The sequence below is a fragment of the Podospora pseudocomata genome, chromosome 5 (assembly GCF_035222375.1).
Source record: "Podospora pseudocomata strain CBS 415.72m chromosome 5, whole genome shotgun sequence".
In the NCBI taxonomy this organism is placed as follows: domain Eukaryota; kingdom Fungi; phylum Ascomycota; class Sordariomycetes; order Sordariales; family Podosporaceae; genus Podospora; species Podospora pseudocomata.
The window spans coordinates 3,724,316-3,744,372 of NC_085889.1; the positions used below are offsets into that span (position 1 = coordinate 3,724,316).

The 20,057-nt window shown below is 54.6% G+C and overlaps 6 protein-coding genes across 6 annotated transcripts; 4 read left to right on the plus strand and 2 right to left on the minus strand.

Moving 5' to 3' along the window:
* Positions 1-375: 375 nt before the first annotated feature.
* SPT7 (Transcriptional activator spt7) lies at positions 376-4,379 on the plus strand (the record flags this gene model as incomplete). The annotated part of the gene is made up of 2 exons (XM_062891313.1): positions 376-3,074; positions 3,156-4,379. The coding sequence occupies exons 1-2, from the start codon at positions 816-818 to the stop codon at positions 4,377-4,379; spliced, it is 3,483 nt and encodes a 1,160-aa protein (XP_062742645.1). The 5' UTR covers positions 376-815.
* A 901-nt stretch (positions 4,380-5,280) lies between these two features.
* On the minus strand, positions 5,281-7,823 carry SHM2 (Serine hydroxymethyltransferase, cytosolic). Its single transcript, XM_062891314.1, has 4 exons — positions 7,576-7,823; positions 7,465-7,515; positions 7,032-7,396; positions 5,281-6,966 (listed from the first exon to the last, which is right to left on the minus strand). Exons 1-4 carry the CDS (start codon positions 7,615-7,617, stop codon positions 5,976-5,978), a joined length of 1,449 nt encoding a protein of 482 aa, XP_062742646.1. The 5' UTR covers positions 7,618-7,823; the 3' UTR covers positions 5,281-5,975.
* Positions 7,824-8,029: 206 nt separating this feature from the next.
* Positions 8,030-11,104, plus strand: APR1 (aspartic proteinase precursor). Its single transcript, XM_062891315.1, has 3 exons — positions 8,030-9,470; positions 9,533-9,689; positions 9,762-11,104. The coding sequence occupies exons 1-3, from the start codon at positions 9,369-9,371 to the stop codon at positions 10,694-10,696; spliced, it is 1,194 nt and encodes a 397-aa protein (XP_062742647.1). The 5' UTR covers positions 8,030-9,368; the 3' UTR covers positions 10,697-11,104.
* Positions 11,105-11,299: 195 nt separating this feature from the next.
* QC762_509010 (uncharacterized protein) lies at positions 11,300-14,763 on the plus strand (the record flags this gene model as incomplete). The annotated part of the gene is made up of 2 exons (XM_062891316.1): positions 11,300-11,962; positions 12,069-14,763. The coding sequence occupies exons 1-2, from the start codon at positions 11,739-11,741 to the stop codon at positions 14,761-14,763; spliced, it is 2,919 nt and encodes a 972-aa protein (XP_062742648.1). The 5' UTR covers positions 11,300-11,738.
* Positions 14,764-16,075: 1,312 nt separating this feature from the next.
* Positions 16,076-17,247, plus strand: YMC1 (carrier protein ymc1; the record flags this gene model as incomplete). Its single annotated transcript, XM_062891317.1, has 2 exons — positions 16,076-16,202; positions 16,279-17,247. The coding sequence occupies 2 exons, from the start codon at positions 16,076-16,078 to the stop codon at positions 17,082-17,084; spliced, it is 933 nt and encodes a 310-aa protein (XP_062742649.1). The 3' UTR covers positions 17,085-17,247.
* Positions 17,197-19,787, minus strand: QC762_509030 (uncharacterized protein). The gene is made up of 2 exons (XM_062891318.1): positions 18,127-19,787; positions 17,197-18,052 (listed from the first exon to the last, which is right to left on the minus strand). Exons 1-2 carry the CDS (start codon positions 19,714-19,716, stop codon positions 17,303-17,305), a joined length of 2,340 nt encoding a protein of 779 aa, XP_062742650.1. The 5' UTR covers positions 19,717-19,787; the 3' UTR covers positions 17,197-17,302.
* Positions 19,788-20,057: the final 270 nt, after the last annotated feature.

Here is a 20,057-nt window from a genome sequence, read left to right on the forward strand (position 1 = left end):
TGGGGGTGGCAGGCCTGCCGCTGGGAACTGGAATCCCTGCCCGCTTGGGAGAGTGCTGTAATTCCAGAGAGACAGAGCCTCACTGCAGGTCGAGCGCTGGACTGGCACTGGACTTGGTTAAACCAGGAATACACAAAAACAGAAATCACTTCTGTATGAACACAAATGACATCTCAGAGTAACCTGTCCCTTGCCACACTCGACGGACTGCTCTCCTTGGCCTGGTTTCTGCAAGGAGTTGGACGCACCGAGCAGCGGTTCACGTGACTTTCACCTTTCCCCAGACAGGGTGGGCAAGACAGGGCAGCAGAAACTCGCGAGCGGGTACATGGCCCTGGGGTGTAGGAGCTTGACTGAAGCAAGAAATTGGGGATTGCACAATGCGAAACGGCTGTAGCAGGCTCTGGCAGGTGGATTAAGCCATATTCTGTAGTTTTGAGTCATCAAGACCTCGAAAGTCGAGTGCGCGACAACATCACCTCTCCTCCTTCCAAGTCCCTTTTGGCAAAAGCACTGCAGCTTGCAGCCAGCAAAATCGCGGCGCCCCCCTTGTTCCCAAAAACGGCAGAAGCCTTGTCCAAAACTTGACCTCACGTCCAACTCGCCCCGAAATCACCCACGACTGAATCCATCAATACGCAACCACCTCATCGCCGACCGGGCCGAGACTGTGCAGACCATCTCTCTGGATGTCCACGCTTCTTCCCATGTGACCAAGACGTCCTGAATTGCCCTGGTGTCGGCAGAACACGAGCGCATATCCGGCGCATGGCGACCGAGCCACCGCACTCCCCCCAGCATCCCCGGACCGGACAATGTCCATCGCAAATGGCCAGAATGCCTGGCCGCCGCCATCGGCAAGCCAGGTCAACGGCGACCGAGGCCACGGTTATCACGGTGGTGCTGCCGACGACGGCCTGCCGCGGACCAATACCCCCAGCGGCGGCCACCACCCGCCCTCACTGATGCCTGAGGCGTCCGACCTCGACGACGAGCATCGCCGCGCCCTCTTCGCCCAAAAGTTTCAAGTCGCTAACCGCCGTCTGGAGATGCTGTTTGGTGATGATGGGGGCTACGACCAGGCTGCTCTCGCGTCCTTCACGCGTCCCCCGACCCCACCCGCGCCTTTCATCCCCGCCGCGACCGACCACGCGCCGATCCAAGAACCACCCCGCAAGCGGGCCAAGCGCGTCATCGACGAGGACGACTACGGCGACGACGACGACGACGACGATGACAACGACGACGACGTGGACGAGGAATCCCAAGACGGCGCCAATCGCATTGCTTCTAAACACTCTAGCGCCGCTGCTGCCAAGACTTTGCTATCCCCATCGAAATCGGGGAGCTCCCCAGTGCATTCGGTGCCATCCCCTGGGAAACAGAGCAGAGAGGATGGATCGCAACAAAAAGTCAAGTCGTCAGAGGATGCGCGCAAGGAGTTGGAGGATGCGCGCACCGCGACGGAGGAGGCTGCCAAGCGCAGCTTTCACACGCTATTCTACACCCTAGAAAACGACCGGACCGCCATGCTCGAGCACCAGCAGCTGGAAGAATCAGAAAAACAACTGCAGGCCGAGATGGACAAGACGGGTCACAACAGCACAAGTCAGCCGGGGAGCCAGGGCGGCCACGGCTCGCTCAGCAATGCCAACCTGGGCGCCTCGAGCCTGACGTTGAAGCACCTCATCGCCAGGATAGACCTCAAAAGAGACCAGGTTCGGGCCTCGGATGCCGAGCTGCGCTCGCTCATGAACGAAGTCCGCAAGAACCGGAGCAAATGGGCGAGTGAGGAGAATGTAGGACAGGAGGAGCTCTACGAGGCACTGGACAAGGTGCTCAGCGAGCTCAAGGCGCACACCGAGTTTTCGACGCCGTTTCTGAACCGCGTCAACAAGAGGGATGCGCCAGATTACTACAACATAATCAGACAACCGATGGACATGGGGACCATGACGAAGAAGCTCAAACAGCTTCAGTACAAGTCCAAGACCGAGTTCGTCACGGACCTGAACCTGATCTGGGACAACTGCCTCCGGTACAACCAGGACATGGCCCACCCTTTCCGGCGCCTTGCCAACTCGATGCGCAAGGAGGCCGAGAAGCTAATACCCCTGATTCCGGATGTTGTCATCAGGCCAAGGGCAGAGGTGGAAGCCGAGGAAAGAAGGAAGCAAAACGGGGGAGATGACGAGGACAGCGACGACGAGCCGATCATGTCCTCGCGGGGTCGCAAAGCAACAAAGGGGGCGAGCAAGTCCCGGAAGGCGCAGTCGGACCAAAAAGAAGATACCCCAAACGTGGAGACGAAGCCGGTGCTGCAGTTGAATGGACTTTTGGCGAGACATAGGGAGGGGTCCGAGATTGACGGCAGCAACGGCTTTGGGACGCCGCCGGTGGCTGGATCCATCACGCCCAGCGGCTTGAACGGGCATCACTCCGGTGTCAGTAATGCTGATGCGATGGATATTGACGGGCCGTCGCTGAACGGGATTCATCTGAATCAAGCGCTGGGCGAGGCGGCGGAGCAGGCGTTTGAGGATGATGATTACAAGATGTGGAAGCAGGTCACGAAGAAGGACCGGGCGTTGATAGCGAAGGAGCGATATCGGTTGTTTGCGGATGGGCATTTGAATGTGGACGAGCCGGCGTTGTTGAGGACCAAGGCTGGGATGAGGCGGTTTCTAAAGTCGCAGAGGGAGGCGGAGGCGCATGGGCTTTTGCCGGGGTCGAATCAGGCTGATGCTTCGGCGGCTGGGTCGAAGGATGGGATCAAGGCGTCGGAGACGTTGGCGGAGGGGATGGAAGATGATGTGGTGAAGAACATACCTGCGTACTATGAGCCTCAGACGATCATCCCGGACATTGATCCGAAGCTCCAGTGGGTGGAGGATGGTGAAGGGCAGGTTATCAACCAGTTTGAGGACATGCTGCAGCTGGTTCCTCAGGGGCACTTCATCTCGCCCATGAGCAAGCTGACGAACAAGTTTGATGCGAACATTCGGCAGATGCAGGAGACGAGGAAGCTGTGTTCCAAGATCAGCGTCATCAAGCAGATGCAGATCCAGACACAGGTATGTTTTTTTTTCTTTTTTCTTTCTTTTTTCTTCTTTTTCTTTTCTTTTTGGGTTTTGATAGCTTGCTAACAGTAATAGATGTACCAAAACCAATTCCAAAAGTACAATCCCGAACCCTTCATCGAGCAGGATATCGAGCCCCACTTCCTCGCCGGCCAGGGCCCGGTCATGGCGGGAGAAGTCTGCCGCGCAGCCATGCAGCGCTCCGTAGCCAAGATCTTCTACCACGCCGGCTTCGAGGAGCTCCAACCTTCTGCCCTCGACACCATCACCGACATTGCAGGAGACTACTTCCAAAAGCTCGTCCGAACCTTCAACGTCTATCGCGAAGCGGAACTCAAGCCCGCCACGGGTGTCTTTGCGGAAAGGGGCGCAAAGTTTCAACGCCGGTACACCCCCGAAGAAGTCATCCTCCACACCCTCGACGAAAACGGCTACGACATTGAGCAGCTCGAAGCCTACGCCCGCGACGACGTCGGCAAGCTAGGCAGCAAATTGTCAACCCTCCACGAAAGGATGAAAGCCCACCTCGCCGACCTCCTCCGGCCGGCCCTCAACGACGCGGGAGCCGACGGCTCGGGGGCCTTCAACGACGGCTCGGAGCAGTTTGTGGGAGGTGACTTTGCCGAGGACCTCGGGGAGGACTTTTTCGGGTTCAAGTCTCTCGGTCTGGACAAGGAGCTCGGGCTGGACATGCTGTCTGTCCCGCTGCACCTGCTCCAATCCCGGGTGAGGAACCAGTTTCAGCTGCAGACCCAGACGGCGGGGGCGGGGGTGGGGACGGTGGACATGTTTGAGCCGCTGCCGCCGTCGGAGCCGGTTACTAGGGACTCGATCCAGGAGCAGATCGGGCTGGTCAAGAACTTTTTCTTGGCGAAGTTGCATGCTAACGGGGACGCGCCGCTTGTGGAGGACGAGGACTTGCCTGTGAAGCAGCGGAGGCCGAGGCCGAGGTTGGGGGCGACGGGCAAGATTGTTAGTCCGCAGAAGCGGCCGCCGAAGGAGCAGATTGCGCTGGCGAAGAAGAAGAAGAAGATGGAGAGTAGCGGGTTGGGGATGGTTACTGCGGGGCAGAATGCGGGGAGTTTGGTCGGTGGGTTGGGAGGGGGGAGTCCGAATAAGAGTAGGAAGGTTGTGGTTGGTGGTGGTGGTGGTGGTGTTGGGAGCATAACGCTGCCGACGGTGGCGTCTGGGGGTGGGGAGAGCGGGACTGAGAAGGAGGATGGTGGTGGGACGCAACAAGCGGGGGGGAGTGGTGGTGGGATGGGGATGATGAGTCCGGATAGTATGGATGTTAGGTAAGGGTGAGGGTGAGGGTGAGGGGGTTTTGTATGATAGTGTTTGGGAGGGAAAGGGTAAGGGGATGTATAATTGATGAGATGGAAAAGGGGTTGGTTTTTTTTTTTTTTGCGGTTGACTGACTATGGTCATAAACTTCATTTTCATCTTTCTTTGTTTTTTTTTTTTGTTTTTTTTTCTCAACGTATCTTACTTCTCTTTCTTTTTTTGGTAATTTTCTTTTTTTTTTCAGACCGGGACCGACATTTGTTGTTATTCTTATAGTAGTATTTTCTCTTTTTTTTTTTTGGAAGAGAGGGGAAGGAAGGGTTGATGTATTAAGGCGGGGATAGAGGTGAAATTGGGGGGGAAGATAGGGGGAGTAAAGTCATAGCATGTTGCGTGGCATAGTATAGCACAAGGCTTTTATTTAGCGAAGCGAAAGAGAGACGTACATATACACGCTTTATACACTGCTGCTAATCTTTTGGGGCGTTGTTGGGTTCTGTGATACTGTGTTGTACGTTGGAGGGGGATGGGGTGTGATGGAACTGGGTGTCTGTAAGTCATTGCAGATAGATAGATGTACGGGCTGTTTACTGTAGGTATTGGTTCATGATATTGGTTGGCTACTTGGGTATATAGGTGGTTTGGGTATGGGACCTATCTCACACATCAAGAAACATTAGTGTAGAAGAAATATCTACGGAATTTTCAGTCGGCTGCTGTCTGCCTGAGATAGTGACAAGTGAAAGAAAGAGTGATGAATATCTTGCGTTGGAGGATGAAGGGAGGAGGGTTCTGTCCTGTTAAAAATGTTCCTTTTTTGATATCCTTGACATTGTCCATGGGACTGTCCTCATGGTTTCACTTTTCCCTTCCTGGCTTGCGACTTAGCAAGTCAACAAGTAGGATGGCTCTTTAACCTGCAAACAACTTCTCTCAGCTTCCCCCTGCAAATTGATCATGTCGACACAGCCTTACATTTCACCCAAGGAACCGTCACATAACACATGTATACTTGGACGTATTTCAATTTCGTCTCTCAACTGCCACCCAACGACCACATCCGCATGTAACCCTCCTCACACCTCCGGGTATAACCAACCGCGTTGAAGCGGTTGAAAAGCAACCAGCCAGAACAGCCTCTCCTTGATCCAGCACGACATACATACACATACCGTACCAACTCACCATGTTCAGACACATAAAATCATCACCCCATACTCCTTCCCTACCCCCCTTGTTACCCAATACCTGGCAAGTTGATGACCAGTAACAAAAAGAGATCACCTCTCCCATACAACATTGCAAAAACGCCGCCAAGATATGCTCTTTGCAAGTGATCATGAAAAGAAAGTGACTTCTTTCTCTGTTAATTCTTTTTTCCTTTCCCATTTGATCTCTTTTTCCATGCAGCCCAGATTTCCCGATTCGTTGAGGTATATCTCCGTGATCCCAAGCACCATTACTTTTTAGATGCTATGACACAAAACAAAAACCATGACCCATAAAATAGAAAAAAAACCCCGCCCTCTACCTTTTGTTGAACAGGTGGCAAATTATACGCCGGATATCATTCCCCTTCCACATAATTTTTGAAACAAAACACTGACCCGTTTAAAGACCAGCGTCGACTCTCCAGCCCTCAACGGGGAGAGGGAAGGTGGAGGACCACTCAGCGATCTCCTTCTTGAGCTCGTTGATGCGGGGAACCTCGCCAGAGGCAACCTTGGCCTTGAAGTCCTTGAGCTTGTTGGCCTCCTTGGGGAGAGCAGCCTGGACCTCCTTGCAGAGCTTGATGCTCTCGTCGATATACTTGGCGACGCGCTCGAAGTCGGCCTCGCCGAAGCCACGAGAGGTCATAGCGGGGGTACCAATACGGAGACCACCAGGGGTAAGAGCGCTCTTGTCACCGGGGACGGCGTTCTTGTTGCAAGTGATGTTGATCTGCTCGAGGAGAGCCTCGACACGGGCACCGTCAAGAGCAAAGGGGCGGAGGTCGAGGAGGACCATGTGGGAGTCGGTACCGTCAGAGACGAGCTTGTGGCCCTGCTCCTTGAAGACTCTCTCGAGCGTCTTGGCGTTGGCAACAACCTTCTCCTGGTAAGCCTTGAACTCGGGGGAGGCGGCCTGCTTGAGGGCAACGGCAAGAGCGGTGATGGTGTGGTTGTGGGGGCCGCCCTGGTGCCCGGGGAAGACGGAGAAGTTGATCTTGTCCTCGAGGTCGTAGAGGGTTTCCTTGCCGGTCTTGGCATCAACGGAGCGGACGCCCTTGCGGAAGAAGATCATGGCACCACGGGGACCACGGAGGGACTTGTGAGTGGTGGTGGTGACGACATCGGCATACTCGAAAGGAGTAGGGATGACGCCGGAGGCAACGAGACCAGAGATGTGGGCAATGTCGACAACGAGGTAAGCACCAACCGAGTCGGCAATCTTGCGCATGCGCTCGTAGTCGATGAGGCGGCAGTAGGCCGAAGTACCGGCGACGAGGATCTTGGGGCGGAAGAGCTGTGCGTTCTTCTCGAGCTGGTCGTAGTCAATGATGCCAGTGTCAAGGTTGACACGGTAGGGCATGGTCTCGAAGTAGGTGGAGACAGCAGAGATCCTAGGGAGCCCATGTTAGCTCTCTGTGGGGTAACGTAGATCCGGGGAAAGCTGGGAAATGCTTACTTGCGCTGGGGGGTCTGGTAACCGTGGCTCAGATGGCCACCGTGGGGGAGGTCGAGACCCATGAGTCTGCCGTGAGGAGGCATGATGGCCTGGTAGACCTGGAGGTTGGCAGGGCTGCCACTCAAGCACTGAACGTTGACACCCCACTTCGCGGGGTCGAGGTGGAAGGCCTCAAGGGCACGCTTCTGGCAGAGAAGCTCGATCTCGTCGATGTGCTGGTTGCCGCCATAGTAACGAGCGCCGGGGAGACCCTCAGAGTACTTGTTGGACATGGGGGAGCCGAGGGCATCGAAAACGGCGCGGGAGGTGACGTTCTCGGAGGCGATGAGGATGATGGACTCGCGCTGACGCTGGATCTCGTGCTTCTGTAGGAGGGGTCAATGCTGCTGTTCCGGCCATGTATCGAGGCTATTCAATTCCAACGGAGGCGTACCATGATCTCAGCGACCTCGGGGTCAGAGTCCACGAGGGACTTCTCGAGGAGCTAGAGGCGGTGAGTCAGTAAGTGAGGTCTTCATCATGGGAATATAGTCTGTTTACGAACCTGCTTGTGCTCCTCGGAGAGGGCGTATGTGCTGGAGGCCATTGTGTCTTGTGTGTAAGTCGGATGACTTGGGGGATGATGGTAGGAATTGAGTTTGGTGATGAGGAAAAAAGAAGAGAAAAAAAGTTTGAGTGAGACGAGGATTCACAGGGTCTTTGTCTTTCTTTGGCGGGGGGCCGTCTGGAGGGGGAATCGGAGGGAGGAAAGAAAAATTTGGGAACCCCCACTTCGTGACTGAGCATCAGTTGCGGAGCTTTGCAGCGGAAAGGAGGGGCAACAGGGGCGTTTGGAGGGGCTTCGGTTGGGACCTCACGGACCTGCAACACCCAGCCAGTGTCATGCCAAGCTCATCATGCATCTATTGAAGTCTACCATGACCGAATCGGTCATATTCGGCCACTTTTCCACAGCGATCTCGGTCCTCTGTTCCTGATGTTTGAAGGTGGAGGTTATCTTGGGAGTCTTGGCCATCTCTCTATAAGACTTTTACGATGGAACTACTGTAGGTAGGTATGTATTCTGGACACTACTACAGACGCCAATTCGATGTGGTATCGCACTATGCGGTCACCCACTTCAGAGAGATCTACGCACCACACCGCATGCACCGACAGACCGACCGTCCCGACGTCGCTACACTGGAATGTCTGTCGTGAGTCTGGCCCGGGATCGGGACCGGAAAATCGGATCAAGGTGGAGTTGCGTGCCGATATCTCGATCCGAACAGTTGGGAGTCATTGGCTGTCTCTGACTTACACCGGTGAACCTGGGAATGGATAACGCGTCATCTTGCCATAACCCACTTGTAATCTGATATAGGGGGGAGTGAACTCTCTCTTAAGAGGGCGTCGCGGCCTATCGATAATTTTTATACTCCCATCTTTTATTTTTATTGTTCATAAAGCTTCAAACTGGCAAACTCTACACCGGAAAGCCTGCTTTTCAGACTCTTCGAGCTGACCTCTCAGTGGATTGAGCGCCAATCAGACCAGGGTGCCATCAAGGTTCTTGCCGCGGCTCACCAATGACGAATGCCATCCATCAATTCAACAATCCATTCAACGACACACCGGCTGATGGCTTTAAAGAATGATGTGCGCTCGGGAGCCTGTTCGACAGGTCACGGGATCGACTATTAGATGAGGCGGACAGGTCGGACAGGCGGACTGGGTGGACAGTTCTGCACAGATGGGCTGGCTATTGCTGGCTGTATGGTAATGGAATCCCCGGAAGCGAGAGTCACAGTTGGATGAAACGGTCAGCCAAGGTTCCCAAACGACCTGCGTGATCAATCCGCCCAATCGTTGCCATGGTTTCCGTACAATACCACTGTAATTACGATACATCTTGTGCCTGGCCGCTGCTTCCCCGCGCCAAGACGTCATGAGGCAGGGGAGACCACACGCAAGCGGAGGTATCACGATACCCGATACGGTTACTCTGTATTTCTCACCGGCCCGTCCGTCGTCAGCAGCGCCACCCTGCCTCTCTGTCTGCCGCCTGCCACAACAAGCCAAGGCTGCGTGGCCAGCCAAGCAGCACCCCAGGCCCCAGGACCACCCCAGACCCAGCAACCTTCGTCACCGTTAACCTCTCCCCATCCATCTCCAACTGACTTGCTCCAACTCTCTTTCTCCTCCCTCCCCCCTTCCATTTAACATTCAGTCTTTTGACTGCATCCATTTTCCATCAACACCATCGCCCACAAACCTACCTCCACACCTGACCGACCCGACGCTCTCTTATCACCACCGTCTCTCTTTTCCCGCAACCCGCTTATCGGACTGCCCAACATGAAGGGCGCTCTTCTTACCGCAGCTGTGCTGCTTGGAGCCGCTCAGGCCGGTGGCACCCACAAGCTCAAGCTCAAGAAGGTCCCTCTTGCTGAGCAGCTGGTACGTTTTTATCCATTTTGGAATGTCTGCGACAGTTGTTTGCTAATGCTTATCGTGTGCAGGAGGCGGTCCCTCTCGAGACTCAGATGAAGCACCTCGGCCAGAAGTACATGGGCATCCGGCCTCAGCAGAGCCATGCCAATGCTGTCTTCCAGGGCTCGCTCGCCGACCCTAAGGGCATCCACCCCGTTCCCATCTCGAACTTTATGAACGCTCAGTGTATGTGCATTCCATCAAATGACGCTCTGCGATAAGATGCAAATGGCGCCATACTAACCCGTGCTGCGACAGACTTCTCCGAGATTACTATTGGTACTCCTCCCCAGTCTTTTAAGGTGGTCCTGGACACGGGAAGTTCTAATCTTTGGGTGCCGTCGGTGGATTGCGGGTCTATCGCCTGCTACCTGCACTCCAAGTATGACTCCTCTGCGTCTTCGACCTTCAAGGCCAACGGGTCTTCGTTTGAGATTCGGTACGGCTCCGGGTCGCTCAGTGGTTACGTGTCGCAAGACACCATGACTATTGGCGACATCAAGATTAAGGAGCAGGATTTCGCCGAGGCCACCAGCGAGCCTGGTCTTGCTTTCGCCTTTGGCCGTTTCGATGGTATCATGGGTCTTGGTTTTGACAGAATCTCGGTGAACGGGATCGTGCCCCCCTTCTACAAGATGATTGAGCAGAAGCTCATTGATGAGCCCGTGTTTGCTTTCAAGCTTGCAGATACCGAGGGCGAGTCCGAGGTTACCTTTGGCGGTGTCGACAAGGACGCGTACAAGGGCAAGCTTATTACGATTCCCCTCAGACGTAAGGCCTACTGGGAGGTGGACTTTGACGCCATCTCCTATGGTGACGACACTGCTGATCTCGAGAACACCGGTATCATCCTCGATACCGGCACCTCCCTCATCGCGCTGCCCAGCCAGCTCGCTGAGATGCTGAACGCTCAGATCGGTGCCAAGAAGGGCTACACTGGTCAGTACACTGTCGACTGCGCCAAGCGTGACTCGATGAAGGATGTCACGTTCAACCTTGCTGGCTACAACTTCACTCTCGGCCCCTACGACTACGTCCTCGAGGCTGGCAGCAGCTGCATCTCGTCCTTCTTCCCCATGGACATGCCCGAGCCGGTCGGACCTCTCGCTATTCTGGGAGACTCCTTCCTGCGCAGATACTACTCTATCTACGACCTTGGCGCCAACACTGTCAGCCTTGCCGAGGCCAAGTAGTACAAGCCACGGAAGTCGCTTTCCATCGACGACCCGGCCAGGAGAAAGAAGAAGAAGGGCGGGAGACCGTGATGACAGGATGCCAGGATGGGATGGGATGGGATGGGATGGGATGAACAGCGCAGGGATTGGAGTTGGTTTCATATTTTTTTTGCGGTTGTGGCTTTGGTTTGATCAGTTTGTATTTTTGCTGTTTTTGTCGTTTCCGGAGTTGGCACAACACACATCATCATCAATCAGTAATGCGGCGGATGGAAACTGTACCTTACACGTCCAAAGCAACAAGTTGCGCACAGAGTAGTGTTTTTCTTTTGTAAAGTAATCATGGGATAGCAATCCAGTAGAACATATTACTGCATTTTTTTACTTTACTTTACTCGGGAGTGTACTATGCTCCGTACTTCCGTACTTCCGTAGTTATGCTGTGCTCCGTGTCATCCATCTGTCTGATGCTGCGACAGATGCAGCCAAATGCCAAATGCAGAGTGCAGTGCTGGGCAGCAGGGGCTGGCCGGGGGGGGGGCTGGTCACGTGCCGACCTGAGGGAAAAGTGCTCCACAGACTGTGACGGAAGGGGACTAGTGTGGATAAGCCTCGCGCTGGCTTTTCGTAAACCAGTCCTCGGGGGTTGAGTTTGAACGACGGCCCTCCGCCATCACTCCTCAGCCCTTCGCAGCCTGCAACAGACAAAAAATAGCCATCGGATGCCGAGTGCCGCCCCAAGTCTGACTTGAAATCTAAAGGGCACCCCTTTCACCATCCCGTGCTCCTGTTTTGGATGAATTTGGCCCGTTGAGAGCGCGCCCGTGGTGCAGACGACAAAAGAGGCTGCTTGCTGAGGGTACCGAGTAAGCTGCTTGCTTTGCTGCCGCTTGGTGCTGCTGCTGCTCTCCCTTTCGCGAACAGGAACACGCGAATCGCGCGACAACTTGCAACCCACGCAGCTAAAAATTCACCCACCTTTTTTTTTGCACACGGCCAACCATCCCACCTCCCGGGGGTCCATCACCACCTCGACGGGTCTACTCATTCCCCGCCAACCATGGCTACGCCCGACGTCGCCGCGCCGAGTGTCAACGGCGTCGCAGCTTCGTCGCGTGCAGACTCGCCCGCAGACTCAATTAATTCCTCCACCAAGCGGAAACGCGATGCGAACAACGACCAGCAGGACCACGACGACAAGAATTCCAAGCCCCAGGTGAACGGCCTCCAAAAGTGCCACGATGATCAATCCCTCATTCGCAACTTTTTTGATGTTTTACAAAGGTATGCGCTCTCTTGCCTTGTATCAATTGCTGTGCCTTCATGACAGCACCGTTGCTTCGCATCTCTGCCCTTGGCTACCCTGGACCACTGACCTCATTCCCATCAGCCACGACAAGACCACTCCAGCCATCCTCAAGCGCCATCTCCAAGTTCCCGCCCCCGACGGTGAGCCCTCCCTCAAAAGAGCCAAGTCCGAGGAAGACGAGCCGACCACCATTGCCGACAAGGTGTCACAGGGGGCCTACCGAATTCTCGACGACCTGATGTGCGATCTTACCAAGGCGGTAGAAGACCAGGTGAAGGAACTCAAGATTGAAGATGGTGCTGCCAACGGGGACGTCATCAGCCAGACGAAATCCTTCAAAGCCGCGGCTTTAGAGCTGTACCGACGAGAGCTGTCGTACCCCAAACTGCCCCAATCTTTACCGGCGGTGCGACCTGGCCAAAAGGAAACAGGATCTGAGGGTAGCTTGGTCTTGTCGACGTTTGGTCAAGCCCCGAATTTAAGGCCACTTTTTACCAGTCTGCAACATCCTGCTTCACCCGATGGAGTCGTCAAGCCCTTGGGAGACGGGCAGTTGCCTAACGGAGTTACTGCGACCAAGATTTACCCAGACGTGTGTGCGGCCAGCGACAAGAATGCCCGTTCACTGACACTAGGAGAGCTGTTCCCTTCCCCAAGAAACCTCCCACCTCTGCAACCACCAAAGGCACCCAAGAACACCACTAAGAGCAATGTTCTTACCTTTTACCACCCCGAGCTTACCGAGAAATCCAAGTATCGTTCTGGCACTTATTTTTCCCAGCCCCTCTCCACTGGACACTGGCTGGATTACAGCAACGCGACACCGGCCATTCATGCCAAAACCAAGCAGCGCGAACGAGCCCAGAGCTTGGCAGGGGTCAAGCCTTCATCAGTTGAGCTGGAACTGTCGGAAATGGAAGCGCTTTTTCGAGGCGCCTTCTCCAGCTTCGCCCCGAGCAAAGATGACTCGGCTGCGATTGTTCCTTCGAGCCTCATCAGCCGGATTTGGTGGCAGCGGGTTGGTCGACGAAACTTTGAAAAGATGAACGAGGAGGCGTTCGATGATAAGGAAGAGGAGAATGCTGTCGATCCCGCTTTGGTAACCGAGATTGACGATGATTTGGTCAAGGAAGCCATTGAGAATTGGGATTCTGTGGTTGTTGACCCTACTTTGGATGAGGTATTCGGAAAGAGGTCGGATGGGGAGAAGGAGGTGGAGGACCTTCTCGACGAGGTGACTGACATGATTGAAACACTATCCTCTTTCCAGCGGAACCGCAACCTGACTGTACCGACCAGTCAAGACCGGTACTCAGCCGACCCCAACAATGGCGATATGCTGCGCAACGGCAACGCCTCGCAACAGCCAAGTGAGGAGGAAATGATGACGTATGAAACGCTCAAGGCACAGCTTGCCTTGATCATTCAGAGCCTGCCTCCCTACGCCGTCGCTCGTCTCAACTCGGACAGGTTGGAAGAGCTGGCTGTCAGCACCAAGATTGAGGTTCGGTCGGATGACTACAGGGGTGTCATGGAGGAGGATGAACCAGCACGCCTTGCGCGACAGGCCGCTCAAGCTGCAACAAACGCCGTCCAGCGCCAGGCGCACAGGACCCCGAGCGTTTCTTCCGCCACATATGGCAACCACCAATATCCCGGTCAGTTCCAACCGTCGGCCCGTCCCATCGCCAACGCGCAGCACTTTCCACAAACACCGGTTCGGCCTCAGCAGAACATGTTCCCGCGGGCCCCGTCTACCGTCCCGATCCCGCAGCCGCATCACCAAGTCCAACCCCGCCAACCGCCCCCTACCCAGTACAGGCCACCACCGGGGCCGCAAATGTATGCACCGCAGCTTGCCAAGGCCCAAGGGCCCTATGGCCATTCTGGTGTTCCTCAGCCCTACGTCAACAGTCCCACGCAGCAACGGATGCCACAACCGCCGCCGCCACCTCATTCTAACTATATGGGGCAACAAGGCGCACCTCGCTATCCCCAACAGGGTTACCAGCAAAGCTTTCCCCAGCATCAGCAGATTCACCCCCAGCATCAACAGCACCCGCAACATCAGCAAGTGCCACACCACCAGCCGCTGGCTCAACATCCACCGCAGCACCCACATAACCCGCAGCACCCGCCACAACATGGGCAGCAGGCGCCTTTCCCAGCCTACGCTAATGGCGGACCTATGCAGCGGACTATTTCTCCGCAGATTCCACAACAGAACCCATATGGACAATCGCCAACCCCACCGCAACAGCATCAGCAACTACCCCATGGGCGCCCACCCTATGGACCTGGGACTCCTGGGATGCCGCCCAACAACGTGCAGCAGCGCGGACCTTATCCTGCCTCGCCAAACATGATGCAAGGGGGCAACAGACCGTCTTCGAGCCTCACTGGCTTTGCAACCGTTATGCCCGAAGTACAGCAGCGCCAGGTCATGGAGCAAGCTCGCGCCAGAGCGGATGCGGAACAGCGTGTAAGTGGACACATGGGCAAGGTTGCTCAAGGCGAAGTTGTGGGCTTGGCAGGGATTGGTCTCGGTGGGCAGATGGACGTCCATAAGATGGCAGCCGCCAACAAGATGCAAATAGGCAACAACGGGGCGTCACCAGGGCCCAAGATGGCCATGCACCAACCAAGTCCGACGCCTGCCATGAATGGTACACAGACACCAGTGCCCGTACCGCATGTTCCCAGCCCGATGCAGGGCGTTGTTCCAACCCCGAGCCCCGGACCTCAGGGGCCCTTTGTCAAGCCGGCCATGCCTTGAAAGTGTTCACCAAGGGTATAAACAATCGAAAGAAGTATATGCCTCTATCCACATGGAAACAAAAGCATTTGATGGATGGGTTCCCAGAAGTGGTGTATAAAAGGGGAAAGCGAGAGAGAGAGAGAACGTTTTCAATGATGTAATGGATGGATGGATGGATGGATGGATGGATGGATGGATGGATGGATGGGAAATAGATAACCACGAGGAAAGATGGGGCTCGGAGAACGGGAAGTGTAATATCATATTCTTATTTTCTGTTTCTTTTCGTAGGGAGGGGCAGGAAAGCGACAGGCAGGAAAGGTTTTTTTCAAGTCGGAACAATATCGGGCTTTTCTTGTGTGCTTTTCTTCTCACCTTGATTTTGTTTCTGTTAGCGGACAGGGCAAGAGGCAGCGGCGTTTTGAAAAAAGACTTTTGAGTTGTTCATGAGCGGAAACTGGCACTGCCTTGGTTCAAAAGGGAGGGTGGTTTGTTTTATCTAAAGACAATGCATTATTATCTATGATACTTTTAAAAGGGGGTAGTTGTTGGATGTATGGGTGGTAAGATCTTTTGTTGCTTGAGTTGAATTGCCCAATCAAAAGCTGTCTAATAATACAACTTACAACTTGGGCAGTTGAACAGATGCCAAAGAATTGAGTCTATCTGGCACATGTCCTGAAAGACTCCAACATGATGAGTCAAAATATCTATCCCACCAATGGCGTGCTCCTTGCCAATGTTCACGTTGAACGCCTCTCAAAATCTAGAATGCCAGTCCTTGATATCGTGAAATCGGATATATGCATACATCTGCGTTGTCCCCTGCTCGAGACTGCCTTTTATATTTCCACCACCTCAATGTACCCTTCAACATGTCGAAATCCCACTCCCCAAAACATTCCAGCTTCGAATCTTTATTTTATCCTTCATTGATCAATATGTTACCTCCAGGACAACACCAACAGCCATATCTTCGTCAACCAGTGTTATGCATCTACCCCGATATTGAAACCCCAAAGCACGCCATCAGCCCCCTGTCCTCGCCTGCCAGTTCAGGTTCCCCACACTCTCTCTCACTCAGGTCCTCCACAGTTCGTTTACCCCAAGGTACAGAATAGATACAACGACCCCACACCCCACCACCACGTCTTATAAACGGCCACGAACCCGAGACCGGCCCTTTTTTATTTTTTGGGAAAGATAACACACACCCATTGTGATTTTTGCAGGGCCGGACGGTTGTCGTTGTTGTTGTCGTTGTTGAGAGCCTCTTCTTCTTTTTTTTTTCTTTTCTTCTCCTTTTCCAACAAATTCAGACTTCATAAAGATGGCCGCCCCAACAACCCCCCAAGACCTCGCCCTCCCCGAACCTGCCCCCTCAAGCGGCGGCGCATCCCAGACATTCAAAGATTTGTTTTCCGGCGCAGCAGGCGGAATTGCTCAGGTCCTGATCGGTAATGAACCCCCCTTCAAAATTCAACACCTCTTTTTCTATCCATCCCCGTACTAACCTGTTGTTGCTTACTCAAGGCCAACCCTTCGACATAGTCAAAGTCCGCCTCCAAACCTCCACCCTCTACCCCTCCGCCCTCGCCGCCGCAACCTCAATCTACACGAACGAAGGCCCCCTAGCCTTCTACAAAGGAACCCTCACCCCCCTCCTCGGCATCGGCGCCTGCGTCTCAATCCAGTTCGGCGCCTTCCACTACGCCCGCCGCCACCTCGAATCCTCCCTCCCCCCCTCCCAATCCCAACTCTCATACTCCCAATACTATTCCGCCGGCGCCTTCGCCGGAGTAGCAAACTCCGTCCTCTCCGGCCCCATCGAACACGTCCGCATCCGCCTGCAAACCCAACCCCACGGCCCGGCACGTCTCTACTCCGGCCCGCTCGACTGCGTCAGACAGCTCGTCCGCCAGGGGGGGGTTACCCACGGCCTCTACCGCGGACAGGCGGTCACTTTGATCAGAGAAGCGCAGGCGTACGGGCTGTGGTTCTTGTCGTTTGAGTGGCTCATGAATTCGGACGCGAAGCGCAACAGGGTCGACCGTAAGGAAATCCCGAGCTGGAAGGTGGCGCTGTATGGTGGGCTTGCCGGGGAGGCGCTGTGGTTGGGGAGTTACCCGTTTGATGTCGTCAAGTCAAAGATGCAGACCGACGGGTTTGGACAGGGGCAGCAGAGATATAGGAATATGAGGCATTGTTTCGCGCAGGTTTGGAGGCAGGAGGGGATGAGGGGGTTTTGGAAGGGCTTGGGGCCAACGCTGCTGAGGGCCATGCCTGTCAGTGCGGGGACGTTTGCCGTCGTGGAGATGACGATGAGGGCTATTAACTAGATGAAAGACAAGAGGAGAGGGGAGTGATGGGAATGCTCCTCAACGGGCTCGGGTCCACCACGTCAAGGAGTTGGGGAGTCTTCAACGAAAGCGAATGTATTGCATGTTGGTCGGGATATTGTACACCAAAGGGTCGGATGATATCCATTTGATTTTTTTTTTTTTTTCCCCTTCTCTAGATTTCTAGCCAAATGAAGCGATTTGTTCTTCTTCTATTCCTACTCGGCATTCTCAACCCTCCTCCCCAAAATCTGCCTCGCATTCGCAGCCGTCAAGCCCCCATCCGCAACCCCGACCTCCTCCAGCATCTTCTTCGCCTCGGTATTGTCTGTGTAAACCATGTCTGTGGCCTTCTTCAACGTCATTCCTTCTCCCTCGAGCGGCAAATTCAACAACCTGACCGCATCACTCAAGCTCCCCAAGGCACTCGACCCATCGGGGATATACCTCTCCACCACCCCCTCAATCGCGGTCAGATCCCTCGCAAACTGTGCTGCACCTGAAGCGGTGAACTTGTGCGACATTAGCACCTCCGTCCAGAGAATATCATTCAGCTTCTCCAGCGCCTGCCGCCAAACCCTGCGGAAGGGAGCGGTCCCCAGTGCCCGGGAGAGGAAGTCGAGGTCTCGTTTGAGGATACGGAGTGGTTCATCTAGTTCGGCCGTGATGGCCAGATTATCAACCTCGTCCGAGATGGTGGTCCACTGTGCGCGGTGGAGGTAGGCTCTGAAGATTTTGTGGTGGGAGCTGGCTAGTGCTTCCGACAAGAGCTTTTGGGCGGTTTGCCTTCTCGCGCTGTAGGCGGCGATGGTCTCGTCAAAGAGGACGCCATTGTCATTGTCTTCTGTGCCGACAACAGCCGAGGTGCGGTTCCGGACGTGGTCGTAGCTCATGCCGCCGGCGAGGTTGCTTTGGTCTTCGGTAACCTTGGCGCGGCTTTGGAGTTGTTCCCACATGGTGATGAAGAACTTTTGCCTGTTAGCTTTTTTCGGGGGTGCAAAAAAGAAAAAGAAAAAAAAAGAAAGGGAGGGGGAAAGAATACCTCTTCGTTGCTCCAATCTTTCAGCGCATTCACCACATGATCCGCACTCCCATAGACCTTACACAACGTCTCCAAAGCCCCCGTCCCCTCCAACGCAGCAATCTGCTCCTTCGTCACCCCAAACGCCCTCCCTACCGTAGACGTAATGCTCAAATACGCCTCCAGCGTCCCCCTCAAGTGGTCATGATACTCGTCCAGAATAGTAAGCTGGATATCAATCAAAAACCTCAACTTGTGCGAAAACCTCCTCACCCTCTCATACTGCGTCGTGACGTTCTTCAGCAAATCCGTCACCCTCACCGCCGCAAACGTCGGCTTCGTCTTCCCCGCTCCAGCAAAATCATAGTCGATCATCCTCGCATCCTGAGTCTTCATGATACCTTGGTATCTCTCGAGCGCAAACTGTTTTTCGGCTTCCAACCAAGTTCTAAAGTGATCTTGCAGGACTTCCGAAGTCAAACCCCCCCATCCCTCCTCCACATCATCATCGCCCCCATCATACGCGAACCCTCCCCTCAACGTCTCATCAAAACTCATGAGCTGCCCCATCAAGCTGCTCAAAAACGCCGCATCCCCCCTCGTAGCCTCAAGCGTATCTCTCACCTTCTCCCTCACCACCGGCAACATGGCCGTAATAAACCCACACACCGGATCCATATACACCATCCTTTCCCCCACCCCCGTCTCGGCAAACCTCGCCGCCAACACCCCGCCAAAATTATCCCTCAGGAAATCCTCCCATTTCTCCAGCAAGGCAGTAAACCAAGGGAAACAATGCGCCCCAATCGCCTGCGGCGCGCTGGTGGGTTTATCACTCATAAAATGAAACCTAAACTCCTTGACAAAAATCTGGGCCATGACCTCAAACGGTAAAAGGGTAACCACCGTCGGTGAGTAGAGAACTTCAGGTACCTGAAGATCAATCAGCTTCTCAAAACAGCCAAGCCACTCCTCATCCACTTCTGCATTGTCGGGATCAACGTTGGGCCATTTCCTAGCTTTGAGGACCGCTTCCAGCTCGGCGGACATGGTGGCTTTCATCTCGTCCCATAACGTCTCTGTGACCCCCTCGACAAAGTTAACCAGATGCACCGCTGCCCCGTCTGCATTGTTTTGAAGCTCCTTGAGTCTAAGACAGAGCTGCTTGAGCTTGGTGTACGGCTCCAACGCCTGCTTGGGAGACTCGGGGAGGTGTGATCGGGCTTCCTGGCGGAGTTTGGCCACGTCTTGGAGGAGGAGGAGGTATTTGTAGGCTAGGTCCACCTTGCGGAGCTGTCCCATCGGTGCCTCGAGGCGTTTGAGTGCTTCGTCGGGGGCGTCGGAGGAGGCGATGATCTGGAGGCGGACGTCGATGGAGGATTGGAGGCTTTGGAACTCGTCTATTTGGGCCATGAGGGCGTTTTGGCGGTCGGATTCCGACTGCCTGGCCTGGGCGAGGGCGGCGGTGGCGTCGTCGAGTTGGGATTGGAGCTGGGAGCGTTGGTGTTCAACCGAGGAGAGGAGGGTGTCGAGGTGATCGAAGTCGGTGGTGGATTGGAGCTTGTCGTCGAGGTAGTCCTCGAGGCGGATGTCGTGTTCCATGGTCGTCATGGTTGCTGGAAGAGACGTCAGAGCTGTCGTCGTGTTAGAGGGATGTTAGGTTGGGTAGAAAAGTGAGAAGCTCAAGGCTGTTCAGGGTGACATGTCCTGAGCTTGGATGGCAGGTGGGGAGGTGGAGCTTGGTGATGTGGTCGCAGCTCTCAACGGTGGGCGTATTTTACACCGTTTACGAAATCTGACGTAATTACATCCGATAATGCCCCGCCGTGACGACATTAATTACCATTTGCCGGCCGGGATTTTCGAAGCCGAGAACTTAGAACTTCCCCCGAAGCTGCCGTCCGAAAATAAAATCTTGGGATTTCTCCCTGGACCCTGTTTTCCGTTTTTCT